The 21,582-nt window shown below is 42.6% G+C and overlaps 1 protein-coding gene across 1 annotated transcript in view; it reads left to right on the top strand.

Annotated features, from left to right (window-relative positions):
- Positions 1 to 366: 366 nt before the first annotated feature.
- Positions 367 to 21,582, top strand: part of LOC148823977 (glutamine-rich protein 2) — a 32,001-nt gene continuing 10,785 nt past the window's right edge. The window contains exons 1-11 of the mRNA XM_088928224.1: positions 367 to 393; positions 2,072 to 2,476; positions 12,456 to 12,560; positions 13,260 to 13,340; positions 14,079 to 14,186; positions 14,648 to 15,272; positions 16,170 to 16,255; positions 17,768 to 17,886; positions 18,211 to 18,325; positions 19,325 to 19,624; positions 20,672 to 20,794. Of these exons, the coding sequence (XP_088784350.1) occupies positions 2,090 to 2,476; positions 12,456 to 12,560; positions 13,260 to 13,340; positions 14,079 to 14,186; positions 14,648 to 15,272; positions 16,170 to 16,255; positions 17,768 to 17,886; positions 18,211 to 18,325; positions 19,325 to 19,624; positions 20,672 to 20,794 (2,049 nt within the window). The 5' untranslated portion in view covers positions 367 to 393; positions 2,072 to 2,089. The remainder of the gene's footprint in view (positions 394 to 2,071; positions 2,477 to 12,455; positions 12,561 to 13,259; positions 13,341 to 14,078; positions 14,187 to 14,647; positions 15,273 to 16,169; positions 16,256 to 17,767; positions 17,887 to 18,210; positions 18,326 to 19,324; positions 19,625 to 20,671; positions 20,795 to 21,582) is intronic.

The following is a 21,582-nucleotide window of genomic DNA, read 5'->3' as shown; positions in this document are numbered from 1 at the left end:
AGTATATCATTATTTAAACGTGTCTAATATGATACTTGAACGTAAAGTATATGAGAATGATCTCGGTTTGTCTGCTTTCTGTTTTTAGCCTGTTTTATCCTTCTTTGGCTTCATACTTTCAATACAAATAAATCCCGCCCTTAGTTCTAACTGAAAGAGTCGCTGATTCTTGACCAATTCATTTCTTCCCTAAGGTTGGTAACTTTTGTAACTTGTGTATTATTTTCAAGTGCTGCTCCTGTCCTACTTGTATACCTGCTACCCCTGATAACATCGCGGTTAAGAGAACTGCGCCCACCCAGCCCCTTCATCTCCACTCCCAGGTCATAGAGGAGCGATCTTGAAGAAGACGACGCGGGATTTCAGTCTCTCCTCCCTTAGACCTCCAGACAGGTGTGTTTTGCCTGTAATCAGTTGCATTACAGTGCTCGGTATATGGACAGACACATGCGGATCAACTCAAGAATGCCCTACCAGAAGCAATGTATATAGGAAGAAATCTGTAAATATACAGATGGTACATTTTTAAAAGACGCTAAAATCTGTCTTTTGTGCGGATGCTTATTTAGAAAATCTTGAAGCGGTAAACGTGACACTGGTTCACTTGAACCTGTGCTAAAAAATATTAGTGAAGATTACATGAAACGGAACAGGCTGCAAAAAGTCTGTAATTGCAAACAGTAGATCCCTTATTATTTTATGATACTGAAAAGGGTCTCTGTAACGGAGCCCGGGAGGGGCCATTAGTAGGAAAAAAGGTAATATCGAGGAAAAGATTTACAATTCGTGCGCACGAAATAAATAAGTCGTTCACTCGTTTTCCGTCATTCGTGCGCACGAAATAATGTTGTCTAACTCCCCCGTTTTCTTTTTGTCACGATAGTTGCACGCACATAGAAAGTTTCTAAAACGCCAGCATTATCCACGGCTCCTAACAACAACTTTATCAAACGCTAGTTAACACGTTATCGCGTCTTTATATGAGTACAATAAAGCCTAACTGTCTGACACTGCTGTAGATTAGGATAATGGATAAAGATGAACTAAGTTTTATTTTTGTTTGGGGACGAGTTATTAAGGCATTGTAGCTACTGTACTCTTGAACTACTAGTTAAGACTGCACCTTTCTTTCACTGCTAATGCCTCACCTGTCCTTGCGAAGGAAAGAGTTAGAAAACGTCATTTCGTGCGCATGGATTAAAGAAAACGTAAATCGTTCCCTCGATATAACTTTTTTTTTCTCCTACCGATGACCCCTCCCGGGCTCCATACACTGAACTGCCCGATGTCTGTGTGCTCTGTACAATACAATCGAGAGTTTGCTATAATTATAAATACGCGGAAACCGTTCACTTATGAAGAAGTTTATGTTATTTTTTTACTATAGTGTTGAAACGTTCATCACAACAAACATATATCATAATGCGATTCAAAGTGCTATATGCAGAATTATGAATAAGAGAATTCTTCCTGCCCCGTGCTCTGGGAACTAACCCCGAACCCACATGGACGTGGGGTAACAGCGGCTGTTGCTTAGTTACTTCAAACGCTATGACTCAACAATCATGGACGGGCTTTAGAGTTGATTGACAGGTTGTCTATCCAACGGAATAGATGTAAAGAATTTACATCTATTGTTACGACCAATCCACGGTAAGTGTGGGCGTGGTCATCGACTGGGTAGGTTGAAAAAACTTGGCAATAATTAAAGCAAAGCTGGAGCCGTCACAGGCGTGATTAGTAACTCTACAGGTCGCATAGCTACAGTTATTGGCTTTTTAAATGTCACCTGTAATCTAAATTATATAAAAATCTATTTGGAATATATAAATACAATCTCTTTTAACGGCAGCGCGTTTTTAATAATTAAGACTATTTGATACGGCATAGTTAATTTAATTAAATACAGAGAAAATAAGGAAAATATCCTTTATTTTTAATCAACTAATTTAGCTGCTATTTTTTTGCAGCCATGTAGAACTAAAGCCAAAATACCTGAAAAGAATGGGGCTGAGCTACTAAAATTCTACTATTCTTTTTTTCCAATTTTTCCTAATATATATAATCACAGTCAGAAGAAAAGCCGGTCATGGCTGCGGTGGTAAGTCTTTTTGACTTGGCCAACTTGGCCATTGGTAGCCCAGAAGTTGGTGCCGTCAATTTCAATGCCCTGCACGCCCTCCTGCACGCAATTCTCCGCCACCTGAAGATTGAGGATGTGACGGCGGAGTGGAGAGACGAAGAGCCCCAGGCACCGTCCCGGCAGCCGCCGCACGTCCGAGGGAAACCCAGCCCCTACCATCACATGGAGGACAAGCTGCGGGACATCGAAAGGCAGATGGCCGTCCTGAGCCAGCTGCCCACCGGCTCCGACCTCCTCACCCGCTCCGGCCCCGGCAGCACGCCCGTCAGCGACATGTGGCAGATGATGCAGCTCGCGAAGAGGGTGGAAGCCAACTCGGACGGCACCTCCAAGGTAAGTCGAGAGACTCGCTCTTAGCGGTGCCACCTAGGTGAGCAATCAATATGAGACCACTCTCGGAAGCTGTGGCAGTGCTGTTCCTGAACTTCGGTACCACGGTTTATAATTGTAATCGGCATGGAGGTTCGGCTTCGTTTATGTAGAGAAAAACTACGGTTATATGTGAAATCTACTGCGCAAAAAATCCGGGTGTATTTTCTACATCATCTTACTGTGTATCATTTCTGTCATGCTATAATTTTTTATTTTGCAAGGTCGCCAGCATCTGCAGTGCCAGTTGTTGGGATTGTATAGAGACGCGTCAAATACAGTGTTGGAAAAAAAATACTTTTCAAAACATAATTCTTTACAATTACAAGTTACTTGTACAAGGGGTTACTTTCTAAATTTACAAAAAAAGTAACTGTTTTAGGGCACCTAGGCTGTCTGTCTAGCTAATGTCCTCACTGTGTCTGTATGTGTATTTTGGCTTCTGTTGTTACCCTTAAAGCAGAGGTAAAATTACTTTCAATATGAGAATCAGTAAGGCTATTGGTGGTATACAACATACAATTATCACATGATACACAGGACAACCGGGTGGGGCAGTGGTTAGTGTTGTTTCCTCATAGGCACTCCCTGGGTACAGTTCTTGGGGTGCTATCTACAGAGTTAGTATGTTCCCCCCATGTTCATGTGGGTTTCCTTCAGGTGTTTTGACTTCCTCCCACAATCCAAAGACATACTAGTAGGTTAATAGGCTTCTGGAAAAATTGGCCCCGGAGTGAGTGTGAGTGTGAGTGTGTGTGCTTTATGTGTCTGTGTGTGGCCTGTGATGGACTGGTGTCCCACCCAGGGTGTATCCTGCCAGAATAGGCTCCAGAAAGCCCGCGACCCTGAATTGGATAGAGTGTTTAGGAGGAGGATGGATCAAAGTCAGGACAGTCACATGTCACAACTGGAATTTGAGGGGAGGTGTCATTAGCATTGAAAATAGCAGGTGCTTCTTTGCAGAAAGAGTAGCAGGTGTCCTAAAACAACCCATACTGTTACATTTAATAAAACAGCCAGGTGTCCAGATGAGAACAAAACGGGAGGATTAAGAAGCACAGTAGAAGTAGAAAATCAAATATATTCAGTCAAAGTTCAGGAGTGTTCAGATGACATTTAGCGTGGACCATCAGGGATTTACACGCAGGTAGTGAAAACAAATGATAAATATAAAATGGGAAATGGTGAGCTTTGTATGAAAGTGACTTAGTTGGGTACACATGCACTGTATTCACATCTCCTAGACAATATGGGGAAGCAATAAAAAGGCAAACAAAATGTTAAGATGTATAGTTAAAAGTGTAGAACTGAAACTGAAATTAAGGGATGTTATGTTCAATGAACTAATAAAGCCCCATTTAGAATATTATGTACAGTTTTGATCACCATGTTGTAGCAAATATATTGCTGCTCTGGTAAGCATCCAGAGAGAAGCAACCAGATGAATTTCGGTGCTAAAGGCACTTTCCTGCACTGACAGGCTGAAGGAACTGGGCCTTTTTAGTCTTGAACAGAGAAGATTACTGATTCAAGTATTCAAAGTCCTCAAAGGCACTGACAGTCAGTGAGCACAGCGAATGTCTTCAGAATGAGCAGAAATCACAAATGGAAACTAGTGGAAGTGCGCGTAAACTTGAGAAAAGAATGCACTTCTTTACCTAAAGGGTTGTGGGTGTCTGGAACTAGCAATGGGACAGCCATGTTGTTAAAGAAGATATGATAGATATTCTAGAATCGGAAGGATAAGATCCATCAGATAAGATGATGTCAGCTTCAATGAGGATGATGACAGCTGTCATTTCATCTACTGCTATGAGTGACATTAGAGTGACAGATTTCTCCAGAATACAGACGTCTGCATGAATACAGGTTGACTTCCACATAGTGGGTTTATAAGTAAATGAATACTGAATGAAAGTGAATTAATTCAAAATTCCAGAGCATTATATTTAAGTATTCCTTCAAACACTTCATGATATATAGCATTATACTGTTGTTAGTCTGCTATCTAATCTATGTTACCCTTGAAATATGCAGCTTGGATGTCTAAACGTGGCCATCTATTAACTTTTTCTTATTTTCCTTCTAAAAAAACAAGTTGAACCTCTGCACATTTGTCTTTTAAAATGTTTTAAAAGATCACTCATAGTTTAAAGAGAGTATATTAAAAGAATTCAGCTCAAAACCGTCAAAGCATGTTTGTAATCTTCTTAGTGTCGTTGTTATTTAATTTTCTTGGGTGAAAAAATAAAATATCTGGCTGCATTGCCCCCAAAATACAAACACCCCCACGATGACACTCAGTCTTTTCCAGCACCTTAAGGAAATTTTAAAAGCTGAATGATCCAGTGCTCCAGTTTTCAAAATTAAATCAATTTTGATAACTGAACAACTGCAATGATTAAAGGGAAAACCCAAATTCCTAAAGTGCTTTGGTCCTTGACATCTTAGTCACACTCCAATAATAAAATAAAATAGCACTGTGTTTGTGATAACTGGGTAGACTGTGAATTATTTCATAAATGTTCATCCAATTTCCTTATTTCATAAGAGAGAAAAACAATGCAAAATAACAGACAGAATTAATCATGTCTGGGAATACTAATAATAACGATACAAATAATATTTTAAAAGCACGTTTTAGTCAATAATTGTAAGTCAGCAAAATCCAGGAAAAGATGTATTAGATATTGTTAAGACCTTTTACCTCAGGTGTTTCTGTGTTTATAAACAAATTTACAGGCACAGACTCTGTGAAGAGATTCTAAGATCTTTCAATTTACGATAAAGTACCTTTGGAATCCCCCATTCTGTTAATTGCAAAGGGTGGTTACAGCTACTCGTTGATGATAGCTGCATGGGGGAAAAAAGGCTCCACTGTAGTTTTTAACACAGAGACATAAAATGTAAGGAATCTAAGCTCTTGGTAACCAAGTGAATCATCTCTCTGTAGGCAGCTTCCCCATAAAGAGTCACACTGCTCTGAAGGCAGTGCTGTGCCTGTTTACTTATCCTCTCATCACACAGAACAAGTCCCAGCACAGCCTTCAGGGAATGAGCTGTGAGGAGATAACTGTATGTCTGACCTGTCTGACCTCCCACGACTGTTCTCTCCCCTCCTTGGACTGCAAACTGCACGAGCATTTTATACTGCTGCTGAGGGGGTGAAAAGGGGTGACCTGTTCCAGCCTCCCACAACCTTTTGTGTAAAGAAGTGCCACCTGTTCTCAGTTTTAAATAAACTTTCCTGTAGTTCCCACCTCTGGTACAGGTATGTGTTTCACTGCCAATAGAGTAACCTCTTCTGGGTCACCCTATCACATGAAATGTGTGCTGCTTAATAATGTCACTTCTCACTTGCATTACTGAAACAATGTGGGTCAATGTACACTTTATTGTTAATTTACGTAGCTGATGCTTTTTTCAGGTTTCGATTAAAGACATACTGAACTGTAAAAGAGACATACAGTCCGAACCAAAGAAAAGGAATTGTGGGTAATATGATGAGTGAACCAATACGAAGCAAAGCTTTTTTAACAAACACAGGAAGGAATTGCAGGATCTGTATGGTCTGAACTGGTGAGTCTTGAAAAAGGCTACAAGTTTGCCATAGTTGGCCAAAGATGTTTCTGGCAAAGCAACGGGCACAAGGTGGGATACACCCTGGATTGGATGCTAGTCCATCACAGGACAAACACACAGACACAGATGGCAAAACACACACTCACACCATGGCCAATTTTTCCAGAAGGTAATTAACTTACCAGTATGTCTTGGGACTGTGGGAGGAAACTGGAGCACTCAGAGGAAAAACTATGTAAAAATGGGGAGAACATACAAACTCCACGCAGATAGCACCCTGGGAATTGAACCCAGGTCAAGGCAGCAATGCTAACCACTGCTCCACTGTGGCACTCTTAATACTTTTTGGTTTCTTTTTTTTTCTAGGTATAACATATAAGGCTAGTGAACAGCCAGGAACATGGCAGTTAGCATCTTGTTTCGATAGTAAAATAAATTAATAGAATTTCTAATATCTAGGATGTCATGGTACTGAGCTTTTATTCTCTTAAGAAGTACTGCAGATCATTTACTTTAAGCAACCTTGCACAGTTAAACTATACAAAGCTGAAGCAGTATGCTTACTTCTGCTGCTTTGAAAGCTGAAAGTACGCACACTGCTGTTCTAGGGGGGTGTTATATGAAGGTCCCTGGCACTGGAGAGATTCCATTACCCCGGAACCAGAACTGGCATCTTACCAGGCGTAGTCCTGAAGGCAGTGACATCCAAATCCCAAATCCCTTTTATGTCGTTCAATACACAGGGTTGTCAAGGTGAGCACTGCAGGGGGTCAGGGGAGCTAATTTTACACCCCCGTGTCCCTGATCGCCCCCCGATGACAGAGTCGAACACAATGAAGCCAGCAGTCCATCGTCTCAAATGCCTTCTTCACATTTCTCCATTTACAAGACTCACTTCACATCCTACGTGATCGCTTGTGAATCTCTATTATATTTTGATTGTGCACTGTCCTTAACCACCTTGGCCTCCTCAGCCTACTGTGGTCAATTCTACCAAATATATTTACAAATCGTTCCTTTTCCAGATAAAGAAGACAGGCTTTTAAATGGACGTGGTACATGGGTTTTCCTAATCAAATTATGATGCATTAAGTGATAAAATGCACTGTTTTAATGTTTTTGCTGTCATCCGCTACAGAATGCGAAGCAATTTCTTTAAATACATCAGTGATCCAAGTCTCAGGACCACGGTGGAGGAGATTGTAAAACTAGTCTTTCCTAGCGCAGTCATGTACCGTACTGCTGTACAGGCTGGCTCCAGAGCTGCAGGGGATGTCCATCTGTGGCTAATTAATCCCAGCAGAGCCGCCTGTCGGGGAAAGAATAGGCTCAGGTGATGTGAAAGGCAGTCTGCGGGTGGGGAACAGGCTCTTCTGTTAGAGCACTCTCAATAATTCATGGTAGCCGGTTGGGACTGGTGGATCATGGTGTTATCTGTTTCCCCCCTGGCCTACCCTGGTCAGAACATAAAGGGCCTCTTCTGTTTAAGGATCATTTCACCAGAACAAGCACCTCCCTTGTCAGAGAACCTGCCCTGATCCTTGTGCCCGGGGTGGGCCTTTAGATAAGGGTCTTGTTCAACCTTTTTCTTCTGGAAAGGTCAGACACATAGGTCCCACATTTTTGTGAACGGTTACTGTGGTGAATTTGCTTGTTAATCTCATACTTTCACAGGGAAGTAATGCAAGACTCCAATTGCGTAGCACTTTGATCCATGTCCAGTATTATGAGCCACCAGTGGGATACCTGCTGTTGAGTAGATTATCAAAGAGAGTGTTTTTGGTGTTTAAAAAGCTCCATTTTCCTTTTTTGCCTTATTATAACTTGAAATAAATAGAGTCTAAAAAGCCTCAAAGCTCAGACAGTTTTATTTGTCACTCTGATTTTATGATTTTTTACAGTAATTATGGTTTCTTTTTAAGTATACTTATGGTTTTGCTATGTGTGGACTGCACATTGCCAAAAGTGACCACTAGAATGATTTGCCATAGTAACCATTAGTTATTAAGGCAACACTGGTCAGCCCGTACAAGCACTGTCCTTATTAAGTCCTAAATTATTAAATATTAAATGCTGGAATCCAGATCAGTAATGCACAGTGAAACTAACATGGGACAATGGACGTAACTGAAAATACTCATTTCACTTCTGTTGGATGTTTAGTTCACTCCCAAACACATTGCAGGGGAGATTCAAATTCCCTTGACACCCAGGGGAGCCACAGAACACAGGAGTGTGTTTGCTGTCTCCTCCATTTTCTTTTTCGACTAGAATAAACTCTTACAATTAAATGCTGTAAATCATTCGCAGACACTAATAGTTGTTCTTCCCTGAAATTCTTCTGCTCTTTATTTCAGACTATCCAGACCATTAATGATATCATAATGCATGTGTTCTTTCCCAAAACAGTTTGGTTTCAGAGTTAAAAGTGACTTTATGACTTATGACTTATTCTACACCCAGATATGCAGTTAGATTTGCCACTTCTGACTCACAGAAAATGGGGACATTATGTAAATCAGTATTAGCTTGCTTAACCCTGTGCAGCAATGAGTACACTTACTACAATCTTCAGATATACTGCTTCGGAGAGCCGTTTCCTTTTTGGCTTGCAAAACCTGTCTTATTAAATGATTTTAATGCTATATTAACCCCTTTTTTCGTGGACCAAGAGCAAGCGTGTCAGCAACAGTTTCGTCAACCACTTCTCTGTTTGTGGACATGTTTTCACTTAATTTTCAGGATTCTTCTGCCCTCTGCGCTCCCAAATATTCTACCCATATATTGTGTGAAACTTGTCAAGATGACTTGTCTGTTGAATATAGCGTCACCTACACCGTTAATTGGCCTTAGCTGCAGAGTCCAACCAATCACGTGCAAGAACTGCCATTGTGTGGTGGACTTATATGAGCTTGCAAGACCTCACTTGATGCTCACAATTGTGGAAGAGTGGAGAACACCTTGTAAAAATGCATATATAATGTTTTGAAACAATATAAACATATTGTTATTGAGATGTGCTAAACTGATTTTAAGAAATCCACCAAAAGAGAGACCTTAGACTTTTGTAGAATGATGCTCTGAGTCCAGAAACAAACAGGCAAATCTCCAATGCAGGGCCATGTTCAGGATTTTAAAGAGGGACCAGGTAATTACACTGATACCAGTTGGGCAGCGGTCCTGTAGTTTTTTCAGAAATGCGAGAAAGGGTATGAAATAAATTCTGATTGCCATGGGTCTCCCTGAGTAAATTGCTTTCTGATTTATTTTCAAGTGCAGGTTTCTAATCCCTGCAAACCTATTTAAAGTGTTTATAGAAAATGTTCTGTTTTGGAATGTGAATGTGTTAAAAGGCAGAGATTATGATGGAGGTGGCTTAAACCCTCTGTGTATTTATTGTTATTGCAATGGCGAAGTAATAGACTCACTGTGTGCTCTGTTTCATAAATGGTCTCTTGGTGATGGCTAAATGATCAATAAAACAGCAGTTTCTGTTCTCCCGCATACCGTGACATCAGCGTTGTTTTGAGTGCTGCTATGTGAGTCAGACAGCAGGGCGATGGGTAACTAATTAATAAGGTGCTATTCACTGGGGTGAGCAAACACCAGCTCAGTTTTGTAAGTCTTAACCTTTGGTGCGGAGTCAGCAATGCAGCATGTGGAAAAAGAGCAGTCTCCTACTTGTGACAGAAATGAAAGCAACCAGGAGTCAAAAGCTATTATGCTGTTGATTCAGTTATCACCACAGAAAAAAAAACAGAGTCATAAACTGTGGTTGCTGACTGACAGCTATGCCTGCTTTTAAATATTTAAAGTGCAAACAAAAGATGTTCATCATTGAGTTGAACTGGCAAGAATATGGACATCAAGGATTGTGGTTAGACAAATCTCTAAATACAGGGAGGCCATCTTTAACATACACAAATTATATCCTAATCCAAGGGCTCTCCATGCATCACTGGTTTCAGTCCAGCCAGACGTTAATCATTCTGTTCTCACTTAAACATGAAATTGTTACTTTTCAGTACAAATGAGGAAATGTGTGTGTTGTACCCAGAGTGTGTAATAATGAGCATTTTTGGTTCTGGTTCGGTGGTATGGTGGATCAAAGACTGTAGGGGAAAAAAGACACAGAAGACAATGGCTGTTTCTGCTCTCTAATGGACTGAGAATCTTTCTGGTGTTGAAGAACCGTGCTGATGGAAATGCTAGACCGGTGATAAAACATAGGACATACTTTTGTCTGTGGCGTTGCAACAGTCAAAGAGAACACATGGGGGTATGTGATGTAGTCCTATAAAATGGTCGAATACAATTCACTTCATTATATTATACAGTTATTACATGCTGTAGGTGTGTACATCTAAAGTGTTCTATTAATGTGAGATCAGATTAGGGTTAGGGTTCACTGCTGTCAATGTGGTAACCACCAGGAGTTTACTGGAAGATGACACCTTCGATTCCTTCCTGTCAATCCTTTGAGTTCTTCCTGAGTCGCACATTTGAACACAACAGACAATTTTCAGAACATTTTGCCCGAGCTCGCAATGTACTCTGCTTTCCCTTAACTGTGATTAGACTTCAGCTAATTTTCCACATCTATTTTATTGGGACAAAAAACAAAAATGGGGGAAAAATACAGAGATCAAGTTTTGCTCTGGAGCAAACAGCTCTTAGATATGCTTCAGTCGGTCAGTTAGTGAGGACCTTCAGCTGGAGTTTCCTGGGTGACCCCTGCAAATGGATTCCCCTGCACATGGCCCTGATCTACTTTGTTCAAACCTGTCACCCAAAACCTTTTCAATCTGACCTCTGGTCTCCATCAAACTCTCGTTTGCTACTTTGAAGAAGCTTGGTCAGCCCTGTTGCTCCTGGCTCCTTCCCCTCTTGACTTCCAGCAGGTTTGTGTGTTGCCAAGGCGACAGTAAACAGGCCTCTTCTATCTCCTCTGGAGTCTCCTTTGGCCACATGTCAGAAAGGTCTGCGTCACGGGTGCCAGGTCTTCACAGTGTATGAGACAGCTGCCCGATCAAGGAAAGATTATTTTTAAGTGTCTTGGTGATATTGTACATTACAATTACTGTACTTCAAACTTCTAACTTCAAACAAAGAGTTTTCAGCAGGATTTAAAATTAGTAAATTAATTTCAGATTGTCTGAATGATAGAGCCCCTTTCCTCACTGCAGACTGCAGGTCTAATGGTATCTAGAATATACATAAAGAAACCTGACTGAAGAAAGAGTGTTCAAAAAGTTGTGCAGATGGCTCCAATTTAGTCAGGAACATTTAAAGTAGCAGTTTTAAAGTATTGTAAATGTATCTGCTGTGAGTCTGTTTTAATTTTCCAGTATTCCTTTTTTTCAACCTGCTGCTGAAATGGTATATAAAATGAACTTGTTCTGTGCCGTGTACAGGTTAAGATTACATTGAACACTAAAGTTTGGATAAACGTATCATTTTGTTTGTTTTAAAATGCAAAACATACAGGAAGATTATTTGGCATGTAGAAAGGATGTTCTCAAAGTTTTCATTTTTGACCATGATCGGCTCAGCTTAGCAAAAACGGCAAAATTGGTCCGAATTTCTTTTTCGAGAAAACAACAAAACAACACTTTTCCTGCATTTCAAGTGCATCCAAAAGCACAGCGAATCCATCACAAAATGTCTAGGTGTTGTCCAAACCCTAACCCTAACCCTAGCTCGGGCACCAGAACATACTGTATTATCAAAAACCTTGCCTTAAAACTCTGTGTTCAAAAATGTACCCAATTGACTCCAATTTACTCAGAGATATTTAAAGTAGCAGTTTTACAGTATTTTAAATGTATCTGCTGTGAATCTGTTTTAATTTTCCAGTATTTCCTTTTTGCAACCTGCTGCTGAAATAGTGTATAATTTGGCCAGGTCTGTGCCGTGTACAGGTTAGGATTACAATCACCACTAAGGTCTGTCCACAACTTGTCAGTGTAACAAGTCTCACTCGGTACCAAGTCTGCTACATTTATTACCTTTGGAACATGGATTGCACTGAATAGTCTGCATCAGACCCTGCATGATGTGCAAAGCCAAGCCTCAAGCCATTGGATGTGTTTGTGCGCTCTCTATGTTATGCTTAGTATTATACCACTGTATCACATGAGGTACCTTGTGTATATATATATGTCCCTGGAAGTAAACAAATGAATAGAAGCAAGAAAATGGCCTATCCTAGATCAAGCAAAGTTGGTTTTCAATGTAGTGTCAGTTTGATACCCTCTGAAACTCTTTTGAAAGATGAGTTTTCGGAACGGTGGCTTGATCAGACCGGTATGACTGGTTCTGTCAGAGCGGACAGATTTATTTAGTCTATCCCATGTGCCAGGCGATGACCCTCATCCAGGACGTGCTGAAGGAGATCAACGAGCTGAAGAGCTCTCGAGATGGCCTGCAGGACGAGACCCGGAGGCTCCAGGAGCAGCTCTCTGAGGTACAGTGCTTCAGTGTGGAACAAGCACAGGCCTGTGGCCATGTCTGCTGCCATGACAGCTGATGCAAATGTTACTGCAGTCACCTCCTTAATTATTTAATTGGTAACTAGCATTACCAGTTTAACAGGCCAGGTCCCAGTTGGATTGCGGTGCTGTGTCAGAGGGGATTGAAACAGGCTATTCCCATGTTTTGGAGTGTAGAGGATTTTTGAGGACACTGGGGAGGGTACAGGAGGGCAGGGGGCTCTGTTATGCAGCGCACGACTTATACCCAGAGACAGTGCAACTACATACACTAAGACTGAACAATAGGCCAAAGGCTTCAGGCACATCTCAGCTAGTCATTCGACATTTTCTTTTTCTCCAGTCTGACATAGTACAATACTACCAGCTCTCTAATCTGATAATATTGTACTACAAGGGAACACGTTAGACAAAATTTAGCTATGTGAATTAAAGTTCAGAGCTGACTTCAGTGCTGACTTCAGAGCTGACTTGAAGGGAACCCCTTTGTATAGTAAAGCTCTTTGGGATCATTTTGGATAAAAAGCATTATATAAATGTGAAGAAATGTAATTTGTAATTATTCTATATCTCCTGATATCCAAAAACAGGATAATGATCAGAATTCTTTAAATTACAATGCCATAATTACTTCCCTGTCTGTGTAACCAATGTTTTCTTTCATTTTTTTGCAGCTCAATATGAAGGAGCTGCTGGACAAGACTGCAGCCCTGGAGAAATGCTGCCACCGGGTGGACAACCTGGAGAAATTGCTAGTAAGTTTCTCCAAGGCTGGGAAGAAAACTCCTGTATACGATAAGCTTAGGCAATATCTCTCGAGTATGTTGGTTGCTTCATATAATAGCATGTTAGGAAATATGGAACAAACTTACGTATAGAGCGAATTGGAATATGATAATGAACATTTCAGTAACTGTTGTAAACTAGGCACAATTCTCCTATCAAAGGGTGGCATGGTGGCGCAGTGGTTAGTATTGCTGCCTTGCTGTGCTGGGGCCCTGGGTTCAGTTCCTGGGGTGCTCTTTGCATAGAGTTTCTATGTTCTCCCTCTGGTGCTGCGGTTTCCCCCCGCAGTCCAAACACAACACTGGAAAGTTCATTGGCTTCTGGGAAAACTGGCCCTGGAGTGAGAGTGCGCATGTTTGTGTCTGTGTGTGCTCTGTGATGGACTGGCATCCCGCCCAGGGTGTATTGCAACCACTGCTTGCCAGGATAGGTTGCCCCTCAACCCTGTATTGGATAAAGTAGTTAGACAATGATTGAATGGGTGGGCTCCTGTCCTGAATAAAGCTTGTAGCCTCAGTGACAAATGTGCTTATATACTTTCTGGATTCAGTTTGGATACCGTGTCCGTCAGACCTCAATGAACTGTTCATTGACGCATCTCAAACCATGTTCTAACATTCTTGAAGGTGGATAGGGTGTCTTTGTCACATTTTGGTGAATGCAGAAGAGAAAGAGGAGCAATGGGGTGATCTTTCCTGTTTCTCCAGCATGACCTGCAAGCCAGGATGAGCCTGTACCCAGAGGACCCGGACAAGTTCATCACCTGGGACATCCTGCAGGCGACCCTGGTGGACGAGCGGGCCCAGCTGCAAGAGGTACCGCTTAGCTCGTCTGCCAGGGTCCACTGGAAAACGGCAGCTCGCTGGCACACTGTGGCCTGAAGTCATTCGCAAGAATGCAAAGCTAGCGAACGCCTCCTTAACCATTTTCTTTCTGTATGCTGCAGAGTCCTTCCGCGTTAAAACGTTAAAACGTTAAAAGCTGATGTGCAGTTTTGCCATAACACATAATACCAATCTGAATGAGAACCAGTGGCAGACCCCACGTGGTGCAGACAGCCAGGTTGCGGTCGTGTTTGTGCCTGCTCCTTGTTGTGCCACACCTCCACTCTACAGTTATTTTCACACTCACGTTTGCAGTTAACTCTGTTTTTAAGTTTACAAGTGAAAATCTAGTACTGCACTTCTGTAAAGAATGTCATTAGCAATATTATTTCATATATTAATCATTGGTCATGTATATGCATTGATTTTTCTTTTTTCCTTTAAATATCCAGCAGCTCAAGGCCCCTCGTTCTCAAGCCCAGACTCCAGATCAGGCTCCAGGCCAGTTTCAGGGCACGCTAGGAGCTACTTCTGCCACCCCTCCCTCTGCCCAAGAAAGCTCCGGCTCTCCAGCCCAGCCTCAGGCTCCTGAGTCCCAGCCAGAGGCGGAGACGCCCTCACCCTTCGCCAGCCCGTCCCAGTCCCCCCTGCCTCAGGGCAGCCAGACCCCCGGCCAGGATGCTTCTGTCCCCGTTCCCGGCTCCTCCCCGGGTCAGACCTCACAGACCCATCCTTCCGGGACGCCCGCCCAGGTCCTGTCTCCAGTTCACCCTGGTGCCACCTCTCCGGACAGCCCCGTCCTCGCGGGCCCCCCTCCCAGTGGCGCCAGCCCATCCCGCGATGCCGCCTCACCCCCCCGCGCCCAGTCCGCACCGAGCAGCAGCGGCCCCTCCGCCCGGGGGTTGTCGCGGGCCAGCAGCGGGGCGGACCGCTACCCCGAGACGGTGGAGGCGCTGCGCCACGTGGGCCAGCTGAAGGAGCGGCACGACGCCCTGGAGGAGCGGGTGGCGCTGCTGGAGAGGAGCAAGGCCGAGCTCAGCCAGCTGCAGCAGCTGCGGGGGCACCTCGCTGAGCTGGGTACGCCCCCAGATCCACGGGCGTCCTACTGCTGGGGGAAAACACATTAGCGCTGGCAGTTTCCGTATATGCTTCTACATCCCATCTTGCTTCTGTGGGTGGCACGGTGGCGCACTGGGTGGCGCGGTGGTTGGCATTGCTGCCTTGCAGTGCTGAGGCCCTGGATTCAATTCCTGGGGTGTTGTCTGTGTGGAGTTTGGATGTTCTCTCTGTGTCTGTATGTGTTTCCTCCGGGTGCTCTGGTTTCCTCCCATAGTTAATTGTCATCTAGGAAAATTGGCCCTGGTGTGAGTGTGTATTGCTGTCTGTGTCTGTGTGTTTATCCTGCAGTGCACTGGCATCCAGGGTGTATCCCGCCTTTTGCCCATTGCTTGCTAGAAACATCTACATCTAAACATCCAAAGGCAGTAGTAGGTTAATTAGCTTCTGGGAAAATTGGCCCTGGTGTGTGTGTGCTTGTTTGTGTCTGTGTGTGCCCTGTGATGTACTGGCTTCGCATCTATGGTGTACCCTACCTCGTGTCCGTTGCTTGCCAGTTTCCCGGCATCCCTATATTGGATAAAGCGATTTAGAAAATGGACGGGTGTTGCTTTTGCAAAACATTTACTCTGGACTGCAGCTTCGAAGAATGAATGATGCATGAATCCTATTTAAGAACTCCCATTCTTCACCACTGCTTGTTGGTGTTGTCCAGTGATGCCCTTCTGTGAGCTCCACACAGGCACTGCACATAAATGAGACCGCTGACGTGCTGGCACAACCTGCGCATTTCTGTATTCTGATCACTTTCTTATATTTTCCAAGCCGTGACCATAAAAGTTCATTTTTCTATTAAAAAGAAGAGTTTAGCAGACGTTTTCCATGCTTGGGTTGCAGTTTTCCTCTCTCTCTTCACAGCTAAGAGAGACCTTCCTGACAACCTGCTGGAGCAGCTGAACTGTCTGACGGCCACGGTAGAGAGCCTTTCCGCAGACAGGGAGAAGGTAACATGTTTCCCCCAATCCTGAAGTTTGGTTTATCAATGTACACTCAATCGATTTGTTATTTATTAATGACGACACAAAGATATGCAGGGCCAGAGTCCTACAGCGTTAAAACGAGCAACTCCATACATAGCTGATGTACAATCTTCCCATAACACATAATTCCAATCTGAATGAGAATCCGTGTTGGACCCCAGGTGGTGCAGAAAACCAGGTTGCTGTCATGTTTGTGCCTGCTCCTTGCTGTGTTTGGTGCTGTGTCCCATACACATGACATCTGTTTCAAGTCTGTTTGTTTTCACATGTGATTTCATATTAATGCACAGAACATAATGTGCTGTTCATAATGTTAAGCATTTTGAGAGTGCCCAGTCCTTGGCCAAGGAGAACCACAGTGTCTGCAGAGTTTCACTCTTTGGTGTTTCTAGGCTTGATTCAATCTGAGTCTTTAAGGTACCATCTTATGCCTTACAATTTTCTTAGGTTTTCCTTAAGTGTTAGAATTTCCTGACAACTTTTTTTATTTGTGAATTTCTACACGGCTTTGAAGGTGGAAATTTGTCAACTTGCACATGTACTCAGAATTGAGTCTATATTCTTTGGTTCGCTTTGGTAGACTACTTTATATGCAAAGTACCAGAAGATGATACTGTAAATGAAGAATTTCTACACTACACTTCTTTCACAACTATGACTCTGTTTCCAGAAGCCAGGTCTGGAAAGAGTCTTTTCTGACAGTATGATGTGATGGATGAACAGACATGCTTGTCACTGCTGGCTGATTGGAGCTGACTTTTCCCCTGGGTGTTGTTCCACAGGCAACTCGGCTGTGCAGTTGGAGTTGGTTTAACAGCTGAAATGTTTACCTCTTGCAAGATGTTGCCAATGAAAAGAAAACAGTACCGCTTCAGATTAAGTTATATAAACATTTTTTTAAAAATAGGTTTTGTATTATCAGTTCACTATCAATTGAAGTTCTATGTTTATAAAGTCAGGCACTTTAGGAAAACCTGTAGTAAAATCCTAAGAGGGCTACATAGTTTCTGACCTTCTGGAAATCCAGTCCATTACAGAATTGTGCTGGACATTTTTATTTGATAAGTAATAGGTGCAATAGAACAATTAATATATGTGTTTTTATAGGCATTCGGGAAGAGACTACTACTGTGGATAGGTGTCATTATAAAAAACCTTTATATATATAATTTCATTAAATACATTTTACAGTATACTAGTAATATTGTAACATACATTACTACATAAAGGTCTGCAAATGCAGGAATAAAGTCCTAGATGCTGGTAAGGTGCTTGTGCTCTATATGTGGAATAATGAATCTTGGATACAATGCATCTTTGCCCTCTCCAGACTAGATCATAATGCAAGCTGAGAACCCTAACGTCCAGCGCAGTGCTAATGCTGAAGAAAGCTGAAGCAAAGTACAGTATAAAGACTGGACTTTTACTTGCATGGTCAGCAGGGGGCAGTAGAGACAGGTGTTCTTGTGCTTGCAGCAGAGGGAGTTTCAGAAGCTCTTTCAGACATTGGCTGGAGCTTCACCCAGGAAAGGAGAGAAGGCAGAGCAGGGGCAGACTGTGGACGGAGAGATCAGTTTTCAGATATTGTACCTCAGGTAACTGCAGCTTTCCCAGGAGTGACCTTGTGGACCAAGCAGACCTGACATCTGACTTAGGAGCCTGGGTGCTCCAGCCAGTCGGTTGAATTAACTTTCCTGCTTTTGCGTCAGGCAGACAACATAATCAGTATCATCTTTCTGCCTTTAAGTGGAAAATGTTGTAGAGTACAGATGCTAGAGAGTTGCTTCCAGCAAGCTTCTAAGGTCTTCTGCCATTTAAAGAAAAAGATATTCTGTAGGCCCTGAGGAGCAGATTGAATTTAATTCTAAACTAAAAGAAGAACTAAAAACCATTGACCTTTGACCTTTGGCCCCACAAAGGTCTGCTGTGCAGGACCTACAGAGAGAGGTAGAGGAGCTCAGAAGAGAGAAGCAGGGGAGCAAGGAGAGAACAGAACAGCCCAGCACCAGGACAGACAAACACCTAAAGGAACAGGTCCGACAGATTAAGAAGAACCGTGTCATGTAACTGTAACTGTAGGTCCTCGGTGATATGGTGATATGTTCCTTTTCTGATCCCCACTTCTTCAGGAATTATTAACTAATTTAGCCAATAGTTGATCCAATTAATAACGTAGAGCTTAATGGGAGTAGAAGACTCTCCAATACTAGGTTTGGAGCCCTGCTCATCTGTCTTTGCAATCAAACTTTTGCTTATTTAGGAATCATGTACGTATGGGACTATATTTCTGTAACCTATATTTAGCACAGTAATTGCTTATGGTTATTGGAGAAATATCCAGTGCAGAACAGTGAATGTACTGGAGTGACTAAAGGTTGTAAAATGTGCTCTTACAACATATCAGGTACATTTCATGTTTTTTCTTCGTTGTTCACATCCAGACAAGCTTTTAGATTTTGATTTTGTCAAACCTTTCACAATTCCACCTTGTGAAGAAGAGTATGCCATCAGAACAATTTATTGAGAAACATTAGCTACATTGCAGTAGCATTTAGAGAATTTATGAGTTTTATAGATTTATGAGTTTCTCCAGCAGCTATACCTGCGCTGTCTTCTAGTGCATGGAAGCTGACATATTGGAAGTGCCTTTCTGGCCTTCGTCAGAAGAAACATGACATCATAAAATAAAAAGGAATTTGAGATGAAGTGTATTTCTGCATATAAGTGCAACAGGAGTGCAACTGAAACTGATTTCAGGTTATCTTTTAAGAAGTATGTGGGTGTGAACAATGCGCATAGGAACTCAAAATGGTCTCCCTCTGTTTAGAACTGCTCTCATGTTTTTGTCAGAATGTGAGCAGTGAGGAAAAAAAAAGCAGAAAGGCAGGCTTATTTAAACAGCTATAGCAACTTGCGATGCTGCCTAGCATATTTCCGAAGGCCCAGTACTTTCTCTTGAAGAGGTAGCCGTGCTTTGACACTGTGCTGTGTGGGTGGCCCAGGTGCAATGTGCTCACGTTTATGTTCATACAGCTAGACAAGCTGAGAGTAACCCTGGAGAGCACGATCTCTTCGTCCTCCACGTTACTGCAGAGGAGCCTGGCCCAGCAGGAAGAGAGGCAGGGCCAGGGTGCGGAGGAGCTGGGGGGCAGACAGGAGGACAGGTCCCTAGGGAGCCGGGGGGAGAAGGAGGACACCACCTACCCCTTCTGCTGTGTGGATGTCAGCAGGAAGGTCAGCCAGCTGTTCCGGCGCTATGAGGAGCTGCAGGGGCTGGTCAGCAGTCATCTGAGCAGACAGGGAGACAGGGTCAGGACAGGGCCTCTGAGCCAGGTAAACATATTGAAAATAAAACACGTGGAGTTGTGCTTATATTAAGGCCTTATCTTTCACTACCTACTGTTCAAGAAAACAGTTTCAGCTAAAAATGATAAGTTTACGATAAATTAGATTGTGTACTTTTGCCCCCTATCTTAAGTTCAGCATAGAAAGCCTATGAAATATTTTTTTAGATTTTGGCAATGAATCTTTATTGTACGAAAACCTTTACAGAAAAGGTGATTTAATTAAAAAACCACAGTATTATCTCAGGTCAACATGCAAATACATACGACTTACATGTATGTAGCGCTAAAGATCCTGAAGCTCTTTACACACAGGAGGGGGGCTGCTTCACCCACCGATGTAGAGCAGCACACACTTGGGTGACACGCGCCTGCAGTCCCACTACACAGTGGCTGAGGTGGGGGAGCAAGAAACTGCTTCTCCTATTGAGTTAAAGGGGAACTTTAGGCAGGAGTGGAATTTAGCCATAACACCTGAGTTAACACCCTTCTAGTTATGAACAATGACGTGAGATCTTTAATGATCCTGATCTAACACCTTATCTGAATCACAATGCCTCCCACAGAGCCCCCAGTCATCATAGTGAAGAATGCTTCACAGCCGAAACGTTGTGTTTTCTCTCTTCTTTTTTCAGCATGGAATAAACCTATTACTTGTTCCTTGTAATAGTGACATATAGGTTAGGATATTTTATTCCAGACAGAAGGGCACCACCTACCTGTCCACCAACAATGCTTACATCATCCGTATATCCACAGTATATAAGTGTAAGCAATTATTATTATTATTATTATTATTATTATTATTATTATTATTATTATTATTATTACAGCAGCAACCTGGGTTACCTTGGGGGACTCCCATTCCAGTTCTGACCAGCGCTAGCTTTACACACATTCTAAGATCTGACAAGACCACGTGTGTATACACATTTAGTGAACATTTTCTTCCAAACACAGCACACCAAAATGAGCACACAGACAAACGCATGGCCTCATTTTGTTTTTGGCAGAGACGCTGTCTTTGTGTTTTCAGAACTCGGAGGTGATAACTCAAGTGCAGAACGCCATCCTGCAGCTGCAGGCGGAGTGCGAGAAGCTGAGCAGCACTGCCAGCCACCTCCTGCAGGAGCACAGCCAGAAACAGCAGGACATCGCTGTGAGTCGAGGGAGCAGAGGCACACAAGAAGTCCTACAGATCAGCACTTGGAGTCACTGGGGTCATTTTGAGACAAAAGAAAGGGAAAAGTAAAGCTTTAAAATATCCCAAAACGGGCAAAACTGTCATTAGTGCATTACGCAAAACTCCACGGTCCTTAGTTGCCTATAATATTCTCTACATCTTAACATGATGTGATGATGGCAGACATTTCTTGGTTTATCATGTACCACATGTACCAGATGTAATATTCATGTACCACACATTTTAGCACCTTCAGGGCTATGACTTGGCAAGATTGGGGGGGTTGCTGTATTGATGGAGTTACTGAAGTGTAAATTGTGAGAAATAACAGCTTAGTTACTCTCCAGGAGGATTTAGAAGTAACAGGACATTTACTTCAAGGTGGGCAGTTAACCTGCAGTGGAATATTAAGGGCTTCCTGTTTTCTCTTTCATTAGGTCTTTACAATTCCATGGATTAAATCTTTGCTTGGGAGAGTTTTGTTAGCAGGCATTGAAAGACTTCAAACTGTCCTGATCTTTAGAAATGAAAAAAAGTAGAGGTTCTCTTTGGATAAGAAAATGCCTCTATGTGAAAATGCCTATATGTACCTCCTACGTCTGTTATTGGAAGACAGAAACACTGTAAATGTGAGAAATGGGGAATCTAGATTGATGCAGAATGACCAAAGAATCTTAATGATTTTAGTAGTTTGAATGAATGCGAGAGAAGGACAAATGTGTATAAAGTATTTGGAGAGGCTCGCCTAGCTCAGGGAATGGCAG

The sequence above is a fragment of the Atractosteus spatula genome, chromosome 11 (assembly GCF_055471065.1).
Source record: "Atractosteus spatula isolate fAtrSpa1 chromosome 11, fAtrSpa1.hap1, whole genome shotgun sequence".
NCBI lineage: Eukaryota > Metazoa > Chordata > Actinopteri > Semionotiformes > Lepisosteidae > Atractosteus > Atractosteus spatula.
Note: the sequence above shows the minus strand (reverse complement) of the source record. Positions and strands in the feature narration are given on the sequence as shown.